General features: G+C 36.4%; 1 protein-coding gene across 1 annotated transcript; it reads right to left on the bottom strand.

Annotated features, from left to right (window-relative positions):
- Positions 1-2235: 2235 nt before the first annotated feature.
- Positions 2236-19582, bottom strand: CHAMP1 (chromosome alignment maintaining phosphoprotein 1). Its single transcript, XM_051984267.1, has 3 exons — positions 19348-19582; positions 8987-9105; positions 2236-6187 (listed from the first exon to the last, which is right to left on the bottom strand). Exon 3 carries the CDS (start codon positions 6131-6133, stop codon positions 3317-3319), a length of 2817 nt encoding a protein of 938 aa, XP_051840227.1. The 5' UTR covers positions 6134-6187; positions 8987-9105; positions 19348-19582; the 3' UTR covers positions 2236-3316.
- Positions 19583-20199: the final 617 nt, after the last annotated feature.

Raw genomic sequence — 20199 nt, 5'->3', positions numbered from 1 at the left:
GCATATTGCAAATTTTTGGATTTGGGTTTTTTCCCCAACATCTTGTCATTCATTTCATTGAAATGTTTGATCCGTTCACATTTATATCAGTGTGTTTAGCTTATACTTTCCTACATGTTCTTGTAAGTCAATGCTATTCCTATGAATAATTTCATATGTTGATACTAGTATTCCTGCAAGTTGTTTTGTGGTATCATTTCTTTTTATTTAAGTGATTCATTTCTCATTTACTCTTCTTCTGACACTAATCTATTCATGGGTAGTCCAAACTCTCTCCCCTCTAAACTTTTCAGTTAACATTCTTTTGCTACATCCTTTTTCAATTTTTCCTTTATTTTATACTCATTTTTTCTCTTATTCAGAAATTTGAACTCCCACTTGTTTGATATATCTGTTAAAATCTACTTGATTTCAGTGGATAAAATTCCTAACAAGGATATTACTTATTAATATAGTCCAGCATTTATTAAACAACTTAAAAAAGTTACCTCCAATGGCGAGACTGACACTCACCTAGAGTCAAACAACCAGTTGGGGTCACAAGCAAGATTGGGGTCAAGGTCATTTTTGACTCCAGTTCTAATAACTTATTATTTCATATTTATCATCTATTACATAATGGATATTTTATCCATTATGTTCTTTGAAATAGAAGATGGACCCAATACACATAGTATAAGCATAGTAAACAATGATACTCCATTCCTCAAACCATGTTATCACATTACTTTCAGCATCAAACCTCTGGGTAGAGTTCTTTGAGGAACTCACACATTTCCTCTTTGGGGGTGGGAAGATTAAGTTCTAATCCTTAGCATTTTGTTAGAAAATGTCTCTCAAAATGTCTTCCCACAAAATCCTTCATAAGATCCCAAGAATGTTATCTCCTTTCCCAATAGGAATGTTAGCCCAAAACCTTCAACTCTCTATCAATCCCTCCTAGCCATTTCTTTTTGTCTTATTCTTCCATAGGCCCCACTTTGGCTGAAGCTAAAGAAATTATCATTACCAAAATGTGATGGACTACACCATTTATTTACTATCTCTTACATTCCCTATCATCATCTGCCCAACTTTCTATCATTATATGGTACAATATACGATACTAATTGTTTTAAGAAGTCAAAGACTACTCCATGGAATATTAATACATCTTTTCTTCCTTCTAATCTCTCAATCAAGTTCCCCTTGAGATGTCCCTTCAGGAACTACTTTTACCCCACGGTTCAATGTTTTTAAATAGCCTATATAGACAACATTTTTTATTAATCTTCTCTTACTCAATTTGCCTTTCTTGAGTTCTGGGGTATTTAAAATAAAATTATCTGTTCACCTCTGGGATTTGAGGTTTAAATTCTTTTCATTGAAGTACCTTCTTTCCTTGATGATTAGGTTCAACTCTGCAAGATTGATTTGGGTTGCCTACTGAGGTCCTTTGCTCTCTGTGATACCTTTCTTTTGTACTTGAAAGGCCTTCACAATGCTTATAAAATTTGTTACTGAAAATGTTACACTTAACCATCAAATATCTTGGAATTTGAAGTGTGGCTTTTTTTCTGACAGTGATCTATAGATCTGCTTAATCAATTCCTTGCTGTCGCTATTCCAGTAATCTGACTTTCTTAATTTTCTGCAGAACTGTATTAGGTTTTTTGTCCTGCTTTTCTAGATCTATATCTCAGTAAAGTTGTTTGTGCACCTTTTCTTCAAGGACAGTTATTTTGGTTTACATAAAATTCATGCTCTTGCATATTTTGCTTACATTCTTCCAAATTTACCTCCTCTTTAGAATTTGTGTTCCTCGCTTCTTTGGAGTAATTCTCCATGATGTTTGCAAATTTAATCAAATTTCTAAACAAAATCTCCTTTGTAGTAGAAGTACCATATGAGGAGACAAAAATCATGGAGTAAAATAACAGGAGAGTATAGAATTGTTTAATGATGGGTTTTGTTTTGTTTTGGGGGGGATGCCTCTAGATTTGGTAGATATCATCTCATATACTATTATACCATTTTCTCTATATCAGTTCCCCAAATCTAATTTCACTTATTACCTTGCTAACTCACACTAACAGGGTTGCCAATTGCTGTATGGGACCAGGTTAAGTTTCCCAGTATCTTCCACTCTTCCTGTGTTCTAATTATCACTTCTTAGGACCAGGGGAGTGAACAGGAGTAAAAATTCCTTAAGACTAACAGAAAATAAAAATAAATCATATTTCCCACAAACCTAAATTTCCAATCCAATCCAACAAGCATTTATTAAGCGCCTATGTGCAAGGCAATAAGGATACAAAGACAAAAGTAAAAAAATTCCTGCTCACAAAGAGCTTACATTCTAATGGAGGAATTTGATATATAATATTTTACACTGCTGTTGCTCCTTTATAGACTTCTATTTCTAATATATCAATAAAAATTAAAAAATTTTCCAAAACATATAAAAGAAAAAAATCTAATCAGTACTTTAGAAATGGTTCAAGATGTACAAATAATGCCAATTTACCTTCTGCATTATTAAATTCCCAAATTTCAAAATGACTTAGATCTGTGAAAAAAACAATTAAACAAAAAAGATATTCCAAATGACTTAAGAAATAAAACTGCTTTTGAAGGAAAAAAGATAGCTGGGGCATTTTCCCCTAATAACTCATTATTATGAATCATAATTCATAAACACTGTCATTATCAAGCCGCCTAAATTTTTTAAAGGATTATTTTTTTGGTCCAGACTTGTGATTTTATGAGGCAAAGATACTTAGCTCTACCAGAGCAGCTCTACAAAACAAGTGTTCTACAATTAAGTCTCATTGTTGCCTGGAGGCATTGGGAGGCTGCTATGACTTGCCCAGGATCACAATACCAGAATGTGTAAAGACATGGGACTCGAACATCTTCCTGACTCCAAGGCCAACTCTCTACTCACTCATAGTATGTTGCCTCTCAATTTGAACTTAGTTTCACAAAAAAAGATAAATTTCACTGCATATCTAAGAATATATGTAAAAGTTATAATTAAATGGAATGTATATTACCTTTCAAGATGTATTATACACAGAGAAGAAATTCAACCCATCTGGAATATCCAGTATGAATTTATTGAATTGTAAGATAGGCACATGAACAGATACTCTAAAAATCCTGAAAAGTTTCTTTTCTATACTACTATTGACACAAACTAAACATCATACAACCTTTTCAACTCTTTACTTCTACTTATTCAAACTAAACTACGTAACTGGCTAAAAGAGCAACACTTTCAAGGGTTATTCTTAATAGACAAATTTTTGAAGTATATAATACATAATTTTCAAAATTAGGTTTGCTCTTCAGGTGGAGGGGGAGGTGGAGGTGATGGAGGGGGAGGTGGTGGTGGGGGAGGGGGAGGAGGCTCAATAGTTTCCATAAGCTTCTTATTAGCTTCTTCATTGTGGCGGTTTTGACAATGAGTTAAATGTTTCTTAAAGCCTCTTGGGAAATTTGATTCAAAATTACAACGGGGACACTTAAGTAAACTTTGCCCATGAGCTGCAACATGATTTTTAAGAAGAGATTCCAAAAGAAAAGCCTTTCCACATATTGTGCATTTATATGGGCTATGAACATTATGCTTGTTAACTAAATGATGCAAAACAGCACCTTTTTTCATAGCACGACAGCAACAAATCTTGCAAAAATATTTTCCTTTTCCTCGCTTCATATATTTTGCTATTTCCTCTTCAGAGATAAAAGCCTCCTTCTCATCTGTAAACTGCAGGATGCTTTTTGGCTGATCAGTAGCATCCATTTTTTCCTTAGTGAAATCAACTGATTCCACATCAACTTGCTCTTGATCACTGTTGGATTCCTGGCCTTTTAGATCTAGGAAATCTAAATCTGCTTTTCCACATTCACTACTACTAAGTTCTGTGTCAGAGTTGTCTGGGTTATCTTTCTTGAACTTCTTTTGACAAGAATATAATGCATCTTCCTGAGTCAAAATATCATCTTTTTCATCTTCCATGGTTTCATCATACTCACTAGACTCAACTAACTTCTGAGATTCAGGGTAAAGAGCAACAGATTTGTGAAGCTCAGGAAAAGGGGTATGTTTCCTTGATTCTGGGAAGAGAGCCCGTTTCCGCGACTCAGAAGATATGCTTTTGGGGGACTCAGAGAAAAGGGCAGATTTTCGGGGGTCAACATCACCAGAAATAGTAGGTTTTCGGGTCTCTGAAGCCAATTTAAGAGATTCAGATGAACCAGGTTTCCGGGATTCAGGGAAGACAGGTTTCTGAGGTTCAAGAAAAAAGGAAGACTTCCAGACATCTGGAGACCCAGGAGTTACAGTCTTCTGGGATTCAGTAAAATCATTAGAAGTAGGTTTCCAAGACTCTCCAGAAATAGAAGGTTTCCACTGATCAGAAGAAACCTTCCAGAGTTCTGGTGATACTGAAGACTTTTGGTGGTCAGGAGACATTGAAGGGCCTGATTTTCGGAGCTCAGGGGACAATGGAGGACCTGACTTCCGGAGCTCAGATAATACTGGAAGTCCTGACTTACGAAGGTCAGGGGACAATGGAGGAACTGCCTTACGAATTTCAGGGGACAGTGGGGGACCTGATTTTCGGAGCTCAGGTGATAAAGGGGCACCTGTTTTTCGAGCTTCAGGGGACAATGAGGGACTTATTTTACGAAGTTCAGGGGACAATGGAGGACCTGATTTACGGGATTCAGGAGACAATGGGGGACCTGGCAAACGGAGTTCAGGTGACAGGGGAGGGCCTGCCTTCCGGGCCTCTGGGGATAATGAGGGACCAATCTTCCGGGCCTCAGGGGATGAAGAAGCTGGTTTACGAGCTTCTGGGGATGAGGGACTTAGTTTACGAGGCTCAGGGGACAATGGAGGACCAGTTTTGCGAGTCTCTGGGGAAGAAGGACCTGGTTTCCAGAGTTCAGGTGACATAGGAGATGTCTTTCGAAGTTCTGGGGGTCCAGGCTTCCATGCCTCAGACGTGGTAGATTTCCATGAACTAGGTGATACAGGTAAAGGCTTCCAGGATCCAGGTGACATAGGTGGACTCGGCTTCCAAGGTCCAGATGACAGAGGTAAAGGTTTCCAAGGTCCAGGAGACACAGAAGGAGCAGGCTTATTAGCAGACTTCCATGGTCCAGGTGATGCAGAAGGAGGAGGTTTCCAAGGTCTAGGAGATGTAGATACCACAGGTTTCCAAGGACCTGGCGATACTGCTGGAGCTGGCCTTCTTGGTTCAGGGGACACAGCAGGTGATGGTTTCCAAGACTCGGGAGAAACAGCGGGTGATGGCCTTCTAGGTTCAGGAGATTCAGTCAGAGCTGGTTTCTGGGATTCAGGAGATGAACTTGGAGATGATCCCCAAGGCTCAGGAGAAGAAGCTAGAACTGGTTCTTGTGGTTCAGGAGAAGTTGACAAAGGAGTTCTCAATGTCTCTGTAAAATGAGAGAGCTTCTGGGCCAAGGGATTAGCAACAGGAGACTTCTGTGGCTCGGGAGACATAGAAGTAAGTTTCTGTAGTTCCAAAGAAGGGAGAAGTTCCGGGGATTCTGGAGAAGGAACAGGAGAAGATTTCTGAGACTCAGAAAGGACAGGTTTTTGAAGGTCAGAGCCAACAGAAAGTTTCTGTGACTCTCCAGAAGTAGGTTTCTGGAGCTCTGGAGAACTAGCAGGAGTAGTGTGAGATGATTCTGATGATTGAATAAGAGTAGATTTCTGTGACTCTGTTGAAAAAACAGGCATGGATTTCTGAATTTCAGATGAATTAGACATTTTCTGGGACTCAGGGAAGAGAGGGGTTTTCACGGCTTCTGTCTCCTTATCCAACTGTTTTTTCTGTTTATCGTCCCACTTATCTTTTACTGAATGTTGGGATGTAATGTGATAGTACACATTGCAGTACATTTTGCTGGTAAAAAAACATTTATGGCAGTGAAACAACTTTGCAGTTTTCTGGTAAAATATCATTTTACCTAACCCACCAGCATCCATTTCATCACAATACTCTGGATGGATGGTACCCATATGGATCTGTACATTTTCATAATCTGTGCCTTTGAAACTGCAGTGATCACATTCCAAACGTTCTGGTTGTTTACGAAGTTCTGGGAATACTTCCATTTTTAAAAAATCTGTTAGAACTTGCACAGGTCCTCTGAAATCACGTCAATATTGCTGCAATAAAGTAAAAACCAGTTGAGTTATCATAATTTATTCTCATATTTTATTTGAATGCTATTCAACCCATTCAATAAATCCCAACCCATTCAAGTTACATAATTATAAATAATAAAAATACTTAAGATGATATATCTGCCAGATGTATATTTCTGCAAAGGGTACTCGGATCTCAAAAAACAAAAAACAAAAAAACAAAAAAAAGCAATGAATCTTATTTTGACTAAAGACTTAGGAGATTCTCAAAAATCACACTGCCTCAACACAATGATTTTGAAGCACTAAGTGACAACTCTTGCAACAAAATTCAGGATATTTTACTGAGGGCCTAAAAAATACTAATAATGTTTTATATTTCCAGTCTCCATCAAAAATAATTAAATAAACCAAATATTAACTTAGAAAAGATGGTGACCTTTAGAAAATAATTTCCCAGATCTAGAATGATCCTCCAGGGAATCTGCCTATGCCACAATAGACTACTACTAATATTGTAAACATTACAAATGTTTGGGTTATTTTCAATTATGAGCATAATGAGCACATACCAAATTATCTTATTTGCCTACAAAACAATGAAAATTTTCTCATAACATATGTGCCACTTTTAATGAAAAATATTCAAACATCACTAAGATCAACTTTTCAAATGAACATAGAAATGCATTACAGTTATAACAAAAATGTCTTCTTTTAATTATTCAATAAAGGTCAAATCAATAATAACTGTTCAAGCTGAATGTTTCTGAAATAATACAGTAAAATCTGTCAATTCTGCATTAAGTTTCAGCGAATCACAAAATTCCTAATAATTTTAATAGCTGTTACTGACAGTGCCAGTGCAAATTATTTGCAGGTCTTCTGTTTGAACTTTTCTGAAGTATAGGAGGATATATGTCACCTGAGAGAACTGGAAAGAGTTTTCTTCAGAGTATTAATACTTTTCCCCACATCTCCCCTTAAATTTTTGTAGCTCTCCCTGGCATTATCCAAAATTTTGGAAAAATACTTTTACGTCTTATTCTTCCCTAGAATGAATAAATAAAACAAATAAAGCAAAAAGAAATTTGTGATATAATGCAGTCTTAAAAATGGGTAAAACAATCCAAAAATCAATATCCCCAAAGTATCTTTGACCCAACCAAGCAGAAATCTTGTTAATGAAGATTTTTTTTTAATATGTAAATTTTACTGCATTTTTTTCTTGACTTTTTTTTCCTCCCTCAAAAATCTGTTTTAAAGGATCCTTTTCTAAGAACAGAAGGAAAACAAAGGATATAGAGGAAAAATCCAGATGATGAAAAACAAAAGATATCAATAAAAACAATTTTTTAAAACCAATTTATATTCAAAGTAGAAAACTCTTATTTCATAGATATAGAGATAGAAGGGATTTCAAAGGCCATTTCATTATTTCAAACATTAAATTTATCAATGAGGAAACTAGACTCAGGAATATTAAATACCTTGTCTGAGATAGCACAGACTAATAAGGATCAGAAGCAGGATTTGAACATAAGTCTTTTGACCTCAGAAACAATACCCTATCATTTTGTTTCCAATGTCATTCTTATGACAATGCCCTAAAATTAAGTGGAAGGGTCAAATTTCAATAAATCATCCTACCTGTTAACTGCTTTAGTTGTATCTAAATAGCCTATAACCTAGGAACCATTTTGAAAATTATAAGATTGTACAAATAGAAGTTCCTTCAAATAATCTTAGACAAAATTACTTAATCTCTCTGGGCTTCAGTTTCTTCAATTACAGAAAAGAGGGAGTTGAACCACATGACACCTAAGGTCTCTTCAAGTTCTGAAACTATGATCCTATAAAATTTACAATGACAGAAGTGGTTCTTATGAATGAAATTGTAGCTACCAAGCCAGTACAGTACTGCCTCTCTAAAACTGCCCACCTAAACAACTTGCCAGAGTTTTACTTTTGTCAAGTAGCAAACCAGATACTTTCAGAAGCAACCTATAAAAGTCCCAGTTTGATTAAAGAACCTAGGTACATATTTATCTATTTTCTCAACTGAAAAAAGCAAAACCTATAGATAAGGCAGTATATTATGTGATGGAAAAAGCACTTAATGTGGAATCAAAGGACCTGGGTTTGAATCCCAGCTCAAATCTTCTATTTTTTCCCTCTTTCTCTCCCAATTACCATCAATTACCTCAATCTGCCTACTTTTAACTGTTTTCATCAATCTCCAAATCTCTTCTATTGTGTTATCTGCTACCCAGACTTTTTTATACTACTTGTCAAAGCCCTGGTAACTCTCACTTTAAAGTCTTCAATGTCTTTTTTCTTTTTTACATAAAGGTCAAGTATTAAGTGACTCACTATCTGGCTGTGTGTGCTCCTAAGAGTTGCCCACACATTTCTATAAGTATTCTGCAACAAAGAATCTGCCAGGTAAAATTCTGTAACTAGTTTCCATAGAGCAAGAAGGAAATTGAATTCACCAAATCAAACCTTATATTCTGTATTAAATATATGTCTACAATACTTTCATACATGCAAGTATTTATAATCCCTCCAAATAATATATTGCATTATGCAAAGATTTCAGAAACATATAAATTCTGAATTATTAAGGATAAGAAATATTAAGACTCAAAAGAAAAGGTAAATAAAAAGAATGATAATGGAACAAGGCTTAACAAGTTCAAGTTCAATGCAAATACTCCTAAGTAGGGGAGAGGCCAAGAAAGACAAATCTGAGAAAAGATGAGGAGATAAGAGTGTTGCTGGAAGAAATTACATAGCAGGTTATGAAAGAAATCTTACCAGATGCTTCAAAACTAGTATTCAAAGACCAGATATCCTACATGGCTTTTTAGCTAAGCCACAGTTAAGCTGGCTTTCCCCTTGCATAGAGAAGCAAACATGAATGTTGAGGAATTGACCTGAAAAAGTAGACACAGAAAGGAGAATTAGACTGTATCTTCGTTTCATTTTAAAATTCCTTGCCCATTTTTTAATTGGGTCCACTACAGATTTATGTTATCTCATCTCAATTGTATTCACTGCAATATCCTTCTACTGTTCCCTAATCAATTCTGTATCCTACTTAGCAAAGCAACTATTCTAAACCATTCTCAAACACCCACAGCACTCTTCTCCCCATACTCTCACTTGAGGATCTTGCTTCATATTTCATTGAAAAAAAAAAGAAGCTGATTGCTCCCTCTTTTCCTAATTTCATATCCTTCTGACATCACGCCCCATATAATTTTCTTTACTCATCTTTAATGCAGAAGCAGTTCTTTTCAGTGTCAAGGCAAACCTCTTTTATGTGCAGCCTTGAATCCATATATCTTCCATGTTTTTCAGTAGACTGCCCCTAACTAACATCATCCCCAACTCACTTTTTTCTTCATCATGATTTCCTTATCTATTAGTCCCTTTTTTGCTGGCAATGTCCCACTGTTAAAGAAAATCTTCAATTTCATCGTAGCAATCATCCCACATTTCTCAGCTCTTCAGATAAAGGCCTTGAAAAAGTTAACTGTTTTAAACTGCAACTGTCACTCCCTTCAAAGTTACCAATAATCTTTTACAACCAATGCCATATCTAATGGTCTTCTTTCAAATCAAATCGATAATCAATTACCTCTCTGCAACTGATGATCATTTCTCTTGGTTAATCTCTCCTCTCTTGAGTTTTTCTGATATTATTCTTTACTGATTCCCCTCTTATTTGTCTGACTATTCCTAAGTCTTCTTTGCTGAATATATATACATCCAATCTTCTGGCCTCAAGTGTTTCCCCATTTGAATCCATCTTCAAATAAGTTGTTAAACTTTTTCCCCCTCAAGTTTTAATCCTATTACCCACCAAACTTTCTCCCCAAGTAATAAACTCCATGGTTCTCTATTTCCTCTAAAATAAAATATAAAATCCTTTGGTTTGACATAATATCTTCACAAATTGACTTCTTCCAGTCTTTCTAGGTCCAGAAGATCTTTCCAGTGTACTGATACTTTACTCTCTTACATAAACTCTGATCTAGCTACCTATTTGCAGCCTATATGCTGCTTCTCACACATAACATTCCATTGACCATTCCTTCTACCTAGAATGCTTTTCCTCCTCTTAAAAACTCTTGCTTCCTTCAAGACTTAGTTTAGTTACCTTCTGCAAGAGGCCTTTCCCTGGTCTGTTAGAGCCTTCTCTTTTATGATTACTTTCTGTCTAATCTGTAATATTATATGTACCTCTTTATTTACATGTCTCTCCACCATCACCTTTATAATATAAACTTCTTCTAGACTAGGATTATTTTCACATTCTTTTGAATTCTAAGCACTTACTACACCAAATTTGGCACACAGTATACCTTTAATAAATACTTATTGATTGATCCTTCCTATAAGAGTGGGGGATGATTTTAGTAATAGTTATTTAATGGATCTGGATAGCAGTATGATATTATACAAAAAGGCAAAATGACAATTTAAGGTTGTATACTCAGATAAAACTTTGCAGGACATTGGAGTGACTCCCCTCTTTGCCGATGGTTCTTTAATAAACATTAGAATCTACTGCTCAATAATCTAAACTTTTCCTGACTTTTATGACATATTTTCAACTAATACAACTTCATGTTTATAGGTTACTAATTCAAATATTTATATAACTCACTATATAAATAAATGCTTCTTTTTGTTGCAACTTAAGCTTTAAGATGCAAAAGTGAAAGGACAGGGCCAGGAATAAGTACATATGTAAACAAGTATGGCATACATTTGATTGCAATGTATCATATTACTTTATCTTGTTCCTACTGAAATAAGTCATTCATGCTTTCTTCTACTGATCTTTCACAATGTAGATTCTAGTAGAAACTCATCTTCTACTTCTCTGGAGCAATGGACAGGCACAGAAGTAGGAGAGTTAAGTACTACTTATTACTGAGAAGATTTAAGGCTTCTAAGAAGTAGAAGATGAGTTTCTACTAGAATCAGGTGATACTTTCTTAATTATTAATCAGTCATCAGAAAGGAAGGAAAGAAGAGGTCAAGTAGATAAAAGTGTTTACCCTAAGCAGCTATGAACCCAGAGGAGTGACAAAAGTCAATAACAGCCAGATTCTTACACAATATTAAGGGAAAGTCACAAAGGAAATGTATTTATCTCAGTAACTCAGAAGACAGACATCGTTCTACCTATTTGACTGTTCCTTCTCAGTCTCCATTGTTGGATCTATATTCAGATTTCGTCTATTAACTATAGGTGTTACTTAAGGCTATCCTTGGACCCTTTTCTCTTCTTCTCAATACTATTCCACCTGATGATTTCATCAGCTCCCATTAATTCAATTATCATCTGTATATAAATGATTCTCAGGTTTACTTATCCAGGCCTAACCTTTATCATCTGACCTCCAGGATTGCATCTACAATTATCTACTTAATATCTTGAAGAAGATGTCCTATTGGCATCTTAAACTCAACAAGTTCCAAACTGAACTCATTACCTTTCCCTCTAAACCCACTCCTCTTCCTAACTTACCTAGGCAATGGCATCCTCCTACTCATTCAGACTCAAAATTCCAGTGTCATCCTCAATCTTTCTCACCCCTATCCATACAATTGCCATATCCTTTCCATTCTATCTTTGTCACAACTCTCAAATAAGTCCCCTTTTCTCCTTTGGCATTAGTATCACAGTACAAGTCCTCAACATCTCATGATCAAATTTAAAATCGTCTGCTAGGCTTCTGAAGTCCTTCATAGACTTAGGATGAAAATGTTATCCCTCTCCAGAGAAAGAACTGGTAGAATCTGAATGCAGATTGTTTGAGGTTTTTTTTGGTCTGTGTTTTCTTTCACAACATGACCAACATGGAAACATGTTCTACACAAATGCCTATGTATAACCTATTATCAAATTGTTTGCCTTCTCAATGAGGGAAAGAGAAAGAAAATCTGAAGCTCAAAAGTTTGTTTGTTTTTAAATGCTAAAAACTGTTCTGAGGAGAAAATTATATATTTAAAGTCCTTCATAATCTGGCCCCTTCTTACATTTTCCTTGAGGAATGGGAAAGGGGCCTGCCACTCACTCATTCTCTTAAATTTATAACCTAACTCTTTTCCTCTCGTCTAAAATCAATCAGGTACTAGACTTTGTCAATTCTATCACCACACTGCTTCAATGAATTCTCCTTCCTCTCTAATCCCACTACCACCAACCAATTACAGGCCAGCCCTCAACAATACCTGACTGACTACTGCCTCCTTCCAAGACTTCCTGGCACTCACTTTTCTGGTCAAAAGCATCCTCAACCTGGAATTACTCTGCCTTTTTATTATTATTAGAGCTTTTATTTTCAAAACATATGGATAGATAATTTTCAATATTCACCCTTGTAAAACCTTGTCTTCCAAATTTTTTCCTCCCTTCTCCCCATTGCCTCCCCAAGATGGCAAGTAATCCAATATATGTTAAAACATATGCAATTCTTTTATACACATTTCCACAATTATCATGCTGCACAAGAAAAATCAGGTCAAAAAAGGAAAAAATGAGAAAGAAAACAAAATGCAAGCAAACAAAAAGTTGTGATCCACATTCAATCCCCATATTCTTCTCTTTGGGTGTAGATGCCTCTCTTCAGTACAAGATCATTGAAACTGGACTGAATCATCTCATTGTTGAAAAGAGCCATGTCTCACAGGGCAAAATAGCGAATAACTATAGCAATCTAGTGTTTGACAAACCCAAAGATCCCAACTTTTGGGATAAGAATTCATTATTTGACAAAAACTGCTGAGAAAACTGGAAATTAGTATGGCAGAAACTAGGCATGCACCCACACTTAACAACCATACACCAAGATAAAGTCAAAATGGGTCCATGATTTAGGCACAAAGAACGAGATTATAAATAAATTAGAGGAACAGGATAGTTTACCTCTCAAACTTGTAGAGAAGGAAGGAATTTGTGACCAAAGAAGAACTAGAGATCATTATTGATCACAAAATAGAAAATTTTGATTATATCAAATTGAAAAGTTTTTGTACAAACAAAACTAATGCAGATAAGATTAGAAGGGAAGCAATAAACTGGGGAAACAGTTTTACAGTTAAAGGTTCTGATAAAGGCTTCATTTCCAAAACATATAGAATTGACTCTAATTTATAAGAAATTAAGCCATTCTCCAATTGATAAATGGTCAAAGGATACAAACAGACGATTTTCAGATGAAGAAATGTAAACTATTTCTAGCCATATGAAAAGATGCTCCAAGTCATTATTAATCAGAGAAATGCAAATTAAGACAACTCTGAGATACCACCACACACGTGTCAGATTGGCTAAGATGTCAGGAAAAGATAGTGACGAATGTTGGAGGGGATGTGGGAAAACTGGTGCATTGCTGGTGGAGTTGTGAATAGATCCAGCCATTCTGGAAAGCAATTAGGAACTATGCTCAAAAAGTTATCAAATTATGCATACCCTTTGATCCAGCAGTGTTATTACTAGGCTTATATCCCAAAGAGATATTAAAGAAGGGAAAGGGACCTATATGTGCCAAAATGTTTGTTTATGCATAGATGTGTAATGATATCTCAGGCCTTTTTAACAATATAATGCTCCACTATACATATGTTTCAATCAAAATGGACAACTTTCCACCCTACACAAACTTCAGTAAAAAATGAACTCATACTTTACTCTCACATTTCTATGCTTCTGTACAGGCTAGTTCCTTGCCAGTAATGTCTTCCCTCCTTTTCTTCACCTGCTGAATTCTTATCAACCTTTTGAAAGTCCAATTCTTCCAAAAAGCCTTCCCTTATCACTACATAGCATTTCCAATCCCTCTATTTTTGTCCGCTTGCATTTTTGATTTCCTTCACAGGTTAATTTTACATTATTTCAAAGTCCGATTCTTCTTGTGCAGCAAAATGACTGTATGGATATGTATACATATATTGTATTTAACATATACTTTAACTTCTCTAACATGTATTGGTCTACCTATCATCTGGGGAAGTGGGTGGGGGGAAGGAGAGGAAAAGTTGGAACAGAAGGTTTTACAAGGGTCAATGCTGAAAAATTACCCATGCATATATCTTGTAAATAAAAAGCCATAATAAATAAATAAATAAAATTAAATGAAATAAATCTAAATGATAACAAATTAACAATTAATTATATTATGGCATTATAATTAATTGTATGTTAATAATAAAAATAATAATTAAAAAAAATTTTAAGCCTTCCCTTATCCTAATGATTTGTAATTTTTCTCCTCAGTCTTCTCCCTATATTTTCTTCTGTAAGATTTAATATTCCAGAAAGAAAGTCAAGAAAGGGGGTGGAAAATCCATTAAGAGCTTTAAAGAGTATCAGTAATATCACAAGAAACTGTTCAATAAGAGGATGACTTAATAGAAATCTCTTATATGTAGAGTTGAACTAGCTGATTTTTAAGGTACCTTTTAACTCTAAGATTCTATTAATAAACAAATATAACAGAGGAAAAATAGAAACTATGTATTATTGGAACGTGGCTTGGACAGCATCAAAATAAAGGATTCTGGCAAGTAAGAGAATTGTCTTATATTGTCTGGGAAAAAAAATGTCTGTTAGGAAATTCTCATCTGATCAAAAAGTTTCTAAACTAAGGGGAAACAAGAAAAATGGTCACACATAATTGTAAAACTAGATTCTCTAGAAGATAGCATAATGGCAGTGTTATTCTTCTTCATATGGCAAAAGTTAAGGGAATAGAACTGAAAACAATTTATGATTTCATATGTCTATATACCAAATATTGGTAATCCTGCAAACTTTAAATTCTAACAAAAGAAGATAATTATAATCCCTTGTGTCATTGTAACTCAATGGAATGGAACTATGATTGGACTATGACCAAAGAATAGTGTAATTTATTCAAAAAAATAGAATCAATGGTAAAGTTGGGGACATAAAAAAAAGTTTCATAATATTTGTTGGTGCCTACCAAATTCTCTGGACCTAGAGGTCTAAGTTCATTCTCTTTAAATGAGATTCTGATGTAAATCAAATTCTATGTACTTTTAGATATGTTTTTTTAAAAAATTTAGAGAAATAACTATCATATAAAAAAAAAGATTTTGACCCAAGAAAACTAAACAATCACAAAATATTTTGATGATAAACAGTAAAGAAAGATTTCTAAAAGAATTAAAAAGGGAGCTTCAAGAGCTTAGATTTTAAAGTACATGTATGGAACTGATGCTAAGTGAAATAAGTAGAACCAGGATATCATTATATACTTCAACAACAATACTATAGAATGATCAATTCTGATGGACATGGCTCTCTTCAACAATGAGAGGATCCAAATCAGTTCCAAATGGTCTGTAATAAACAGAACCAGCTACACCCAGAGAAAGAACAATGGGAAATGAGTATGGACCACAACATAACATTTCTACTCCTTCTGTTATTGTTTGCTTGCATTTTTGTTTTTTCTTCTCAGGTCATTTTTACCTACTTTCTAAATCCAATCTTTGTTGTGCAACAAGATAACTGTATAAATATGTATACATATATTATATTTAACAGGTATGGGACTATCTGCCATCTAGGGGAGGAGGTGGAAGGAAGGAGGGGAAAAGTTGAAACAGAAGTTTTTGCAAGTGTCAGTGTTGAAAAATTACCCATACGTATGTTTTTTATATAAAAAGCTATTTTTTAAAAAAAGTACATATATGAAATGTCAGAGTGGCATGAACATACCATATAAGGCCAGCATCAGGAAAGCAAAGCCCAAAACTAAGATTCTGAAGCAATGTTAGAGACAACAAAAAGGAATATGAAGGAACTTTTTACAAATAAATTATGTTTAGAGCAAAATGATTAGCAAAGAAAAACCAAAGACAGTGTTTGGAGATGATGGGATGCTAAGTTAGAACAGAAAGAAATAGACTTCCTAAAATTCAATTCTCACAATATAAAGAATAGAACAAATATTATTCAAAAAGTATAACATCAGGCCTCTGGATCCAGAGGATTTATAAACCAAATGCTAAAATAATTTGCAAATGTAAAAAAAAAAAAAAAAAGCCCCCATTTTTGTTTTTGAGAAAACAAGAATAAGTTACCAGAAGACTGGAGATAGACAAATTGGATTTTTTCAGAATAAAAAATGGATTCCAGATGTACAAAGGAGGGGTAGTTTTTAATGTTATTCATTGGTGAAATTCTACAACAAATTTCTAAGCAAATGGTTTGTAGACACATATAATTATGCTCACTCAGTGCCAACATGAGATTATTAAGATTATACTAAACGAACATTTTTATCATTTTTTGATTATTCAGCTGGAAGATGAAACCATAAACACATGTGATTTCAGCATATCAGATAACAGTATTTCATGATAACTTCATGGGATATTTTCCCCCAAGACGGAAAATAAGGAACAATAAAATGGAGTCATACAACCAGAAGTGAATTAAGTAATTGATTGATTAATGTTTCATGGTAAATCTACAGATTCTGGCCTGTCATAAAAATTTCTATCCTTGGTCTATTCTGATCAATATTTATATGCACTATTTTGATAAAACATAAACTTATTAAATCTGCTCATGACACTAAGCTGAGTAAGATGACAAGATTTCAAAAAGATCCCCCAGAAATAGAAATAAGTCAAAACAAAGAGGATGAAATTTAAGAGCGATCTAAATCTAGAATTGCAAAAATCTAGAATTTTGTTTGACCACAAATTCAATAATAAGCCAATCAATAAAAAACCCAACAACAACAAAACAAAACAAACAAAAACAACAAAATTTTAAGGCACAGTAATATTGTGTTCAAATAAAAGAAGACAAAAATCCCACTCTCACCATAGTTGTGAGATTTCAAAGAATCACTGAATGGCCATCTAATTTAACCCATATCAGAAAAAGAATCTTATGAACAATATACTAGACAAATGAATATGCAACTTGCCTCAAAATATCCAATGTAAAGAACATGTGAGGCAGTCCACCTTATATTTAGATAGTTTGTTAGGAAGCTTTTTCCTGATATCAAGCTTAAGTTTATAAAACCCTTTTGCACCTGTTGCTGCTCTTTCCTCAGAACCTTAGGACCAAGGAATACAGAACTAACTCTTCTTTCTTGTGCCAGCCTTCTATTGACTAAACATTCCCAATCAGCTCTTAACCCTAAAGTTGACTCCTCGTTGGGACATTTCTCCCAACTTATCAATGTTCCTCTTAAAATGTGGAACCCAGAACTGACCACAATACTCCAGATGCAGTCTAACCACACCTTTAATGAAATATAAGATCCCACTAGTTTTCTTGGCTGCCATATCATCATACTCAGAGCCTAAGATTTCAACTAAGGCAGCCAAGATAGCACTCTTATAGAGTTTATTTCTAGACACCATATTTTGAGAGGGACAAGGACAAACTAGATAGCTTCTAGAGGAAAGTAATCAAAATGTTAAGAAATCTTAAAACTATGTCTTATGTGGTGCAGATGAGTAAGCTGTGAACATTATGACTTTAGAAGCAATGAGCCACCAACAAGCATCTATTAGGAACAAAATACAAGTATCTATTAAACTCTGTGCTAAGTGCTGGGGATACAAAGAAAGGCAAAAGACTGTCCCAGCTCTCAAGGAGCTTACAAGGGCAACATGATAGTTATGTTCAATTATTTGAAAGCGTGTCATGTGAATGGGATTAGGTTTGTTTGTATTGCTTAAGAGGGCAGAATTAGGACCAATTGGATGTTACAAGGAAACAGATTTTGATTCAACATAAGAACTTTCCAACAATTAGAGCTATTCAATATCACAAAACAGCAAATTTGTTGTCACTAAAGCGGTCAAGCAGAGGTGTGATGACCATATCAGGAACTCCAAAGAAACTATTCCTAATGTGACTATAGTATGGAAAATCTCTATGATTAATCAATGAATTTTTCACTTTCAAAATTCTAAGACCTAAATCACTGATCAATGTTTAAATCACTCCTTTTCTGACTACAAAAATTCTACCTAGTCCATAATAATCAAAATTACTTGTCCTAATTATTCTAATCTACCCACAAAACTTAGCACCAAGTCTCATTTCATTCTATTATAAATCTACTTCTTTTCCTAAATAGATAAACATTAATCTTTGATGATAGTAAAAGCCCTGCTCTGTCATCTCACCATCTGGTTCTGATTTTCCACAACAGAGTTTTGCAATTATTTTTTATTTTATGTAAATACATATTTTTTCGGAAGTCTTTTTTTTCTCCCTGCATTATCAATTAGTCATTTTATTCTACTTATAATCACTAAATTAAACATTTTCTGATGGCCAACTATGAGCAAGATACTGTGTAACAGAATTTTGGGGTGTAGTCTGCAAAACAAATTACACCACAAATGAAATTCTAGTTCTATCTTTTTCTAATTTATCTTGTTTATCCAAGATAAATGGATGAAACAGTTGTCACAGATCTTCACTCTTAACTGGGTAATTAAATATATAAATTGATACTCTGTAGTTACAATGGAAAACAAGAGAGAATGATAATGTATGAGGCTCTCGGCTTTCAAAGTGTCTTTTTCCTTGCATGGAGCTTTTAATCAAATCTTGTGCAATCTTGCATTCGCCCCTCCCTCCCCCCACGGGTTTACCTTTCTATCTAGACAGCAGGATCTACTGAATTTTGTTTTAAGCTGCAAAGTAATTTACAAAATGCTTCGGACTCAGAAAAAAACAGGTGGCGAGGTACATCTGCAGCTCACTTTTTTAAGCTACTATAGCTTCTCTTCAGGAATACAGGCTTTTTTTTAAAGGTTTCTCCTGGGCGGGGCACCTTGCACACTTGTATCCGCGAGACCCGACACCCGCCTCTCCAGCCCCTGTTCCAATATAGAAAAGCCCGAAGATTTTTTTCTATATCAGACCAACAGGCATTGAGGGCTGGCACACCAGTAACCCGTTAAAAGCAACGCACGGAAACAAAACACGAAAGGGCGTGAGGGCAGATTCCCCCTCCCCCATCCATCCTGATCCCGCCCGCCCCAACACACACACATATATATACGCGCGCGCGCGCGCACATACACACTCACTATCCGCAGCCCCTCCCCCTCCCCGTTAAGCCAGGGCTCCGCGCGCGCGTTCCTACCGTGCAGGGCAGAGGGGGGAGGGGGAGCGGCGGGCACGTGGTGTGCGGGGAGAGCCGGGCCAGGGGGGTGGGACCGGGACAGTCCGTTCCTCGCGGACCGGAGCCCACGCAGCGGCAGCGGCGGCGGCTTCCCAGACTGGGTCCGCGAGCCCCTGCTGCGCGCGCGCGGCTCCTTTCCCGAATGGCGGAGACGCAGCGACTCAGACTGTTTCCCCGGGTGCGCGAGCGTGCGCGCGGTCGCGTGCGGGAGAAGGGAGGGGGGAGAGAGATGGTAACAGGGAGGGGGGAAAGAGAAGGCATGATGGGGGTTGGAGGGCGGGGGATGCAAAGAAAGGTTGGCGCCGCCACTTTCCTCTAAGGCGCGGTTTCTTTGCGCTGCCCAATCAGAGTGAGGATCCCCAGAAGCCTCCGAGGAGGGAGAAGGGGGTGTGTAGAATGGGAGGTTCTTTGAACCGGAAATGCCCTGGCGTCCCTTAGCTATCCCTCCCTCTCCTTCCCCACCCCCTGCCCTGCGCGCGCGCTGGGCAATCGCACTCCGAGAACACTCTGGGCCGCGGTGAAGGGAGCTACTTAACGGAACATGCGACGCCGAGACCCAATGAACCCCTCCCGATATTGGGGCTGTTGGCAGGAGGGGAGGTCGCGGCCAGTTCGGCCGAGTCGGGATCACAACTTCATTCCAACCTGCGTGCGTCCCAGAATAGTCTATTCCGCCTTATTGTTCTATGTGGGCCTGCTCGACTAGGGAGTGGGCGGGTGCCCCTGGCACCTGGCGGCCTCTTCCCCACCCACCCCCATTCCAGGCCCCCACCAATTACATCTTCCTTTACACCTTGCTAGCACCCGGATTGG

The sequence above is a fragment of the Antechinus flavipes genome, chromosome 3 (genome assembly GCF_016432865.1).
Source record: "Antechinus flavipes isolate AdamAnt ecotype Samford, QLD, Australia chromosome 3, AdamAnt_v2, whole genome shotgun sequence".
Classification (NCBI taxonomy): Eukaryota; Metazoa; Chordata; class Mammalia; order Dasyuromorphia; family Dasyuridae; genus Antechinus; species Antechinus flavipes.
Note: the sequence above shows the minus strand (reverse complement) of the source record. Positions and strands in the feature narration are given on the sequence as shown.

What these genes read in the sequence shown, in the direction of transcription:
- CHAMP1 (XM_051984267.1), bottom strand. Translation starts at nt 6,133, where the DNA reads ATGGAAGTATTCCCAGAACTTCGTAAACAACCAGAACGTTTGGAATGT.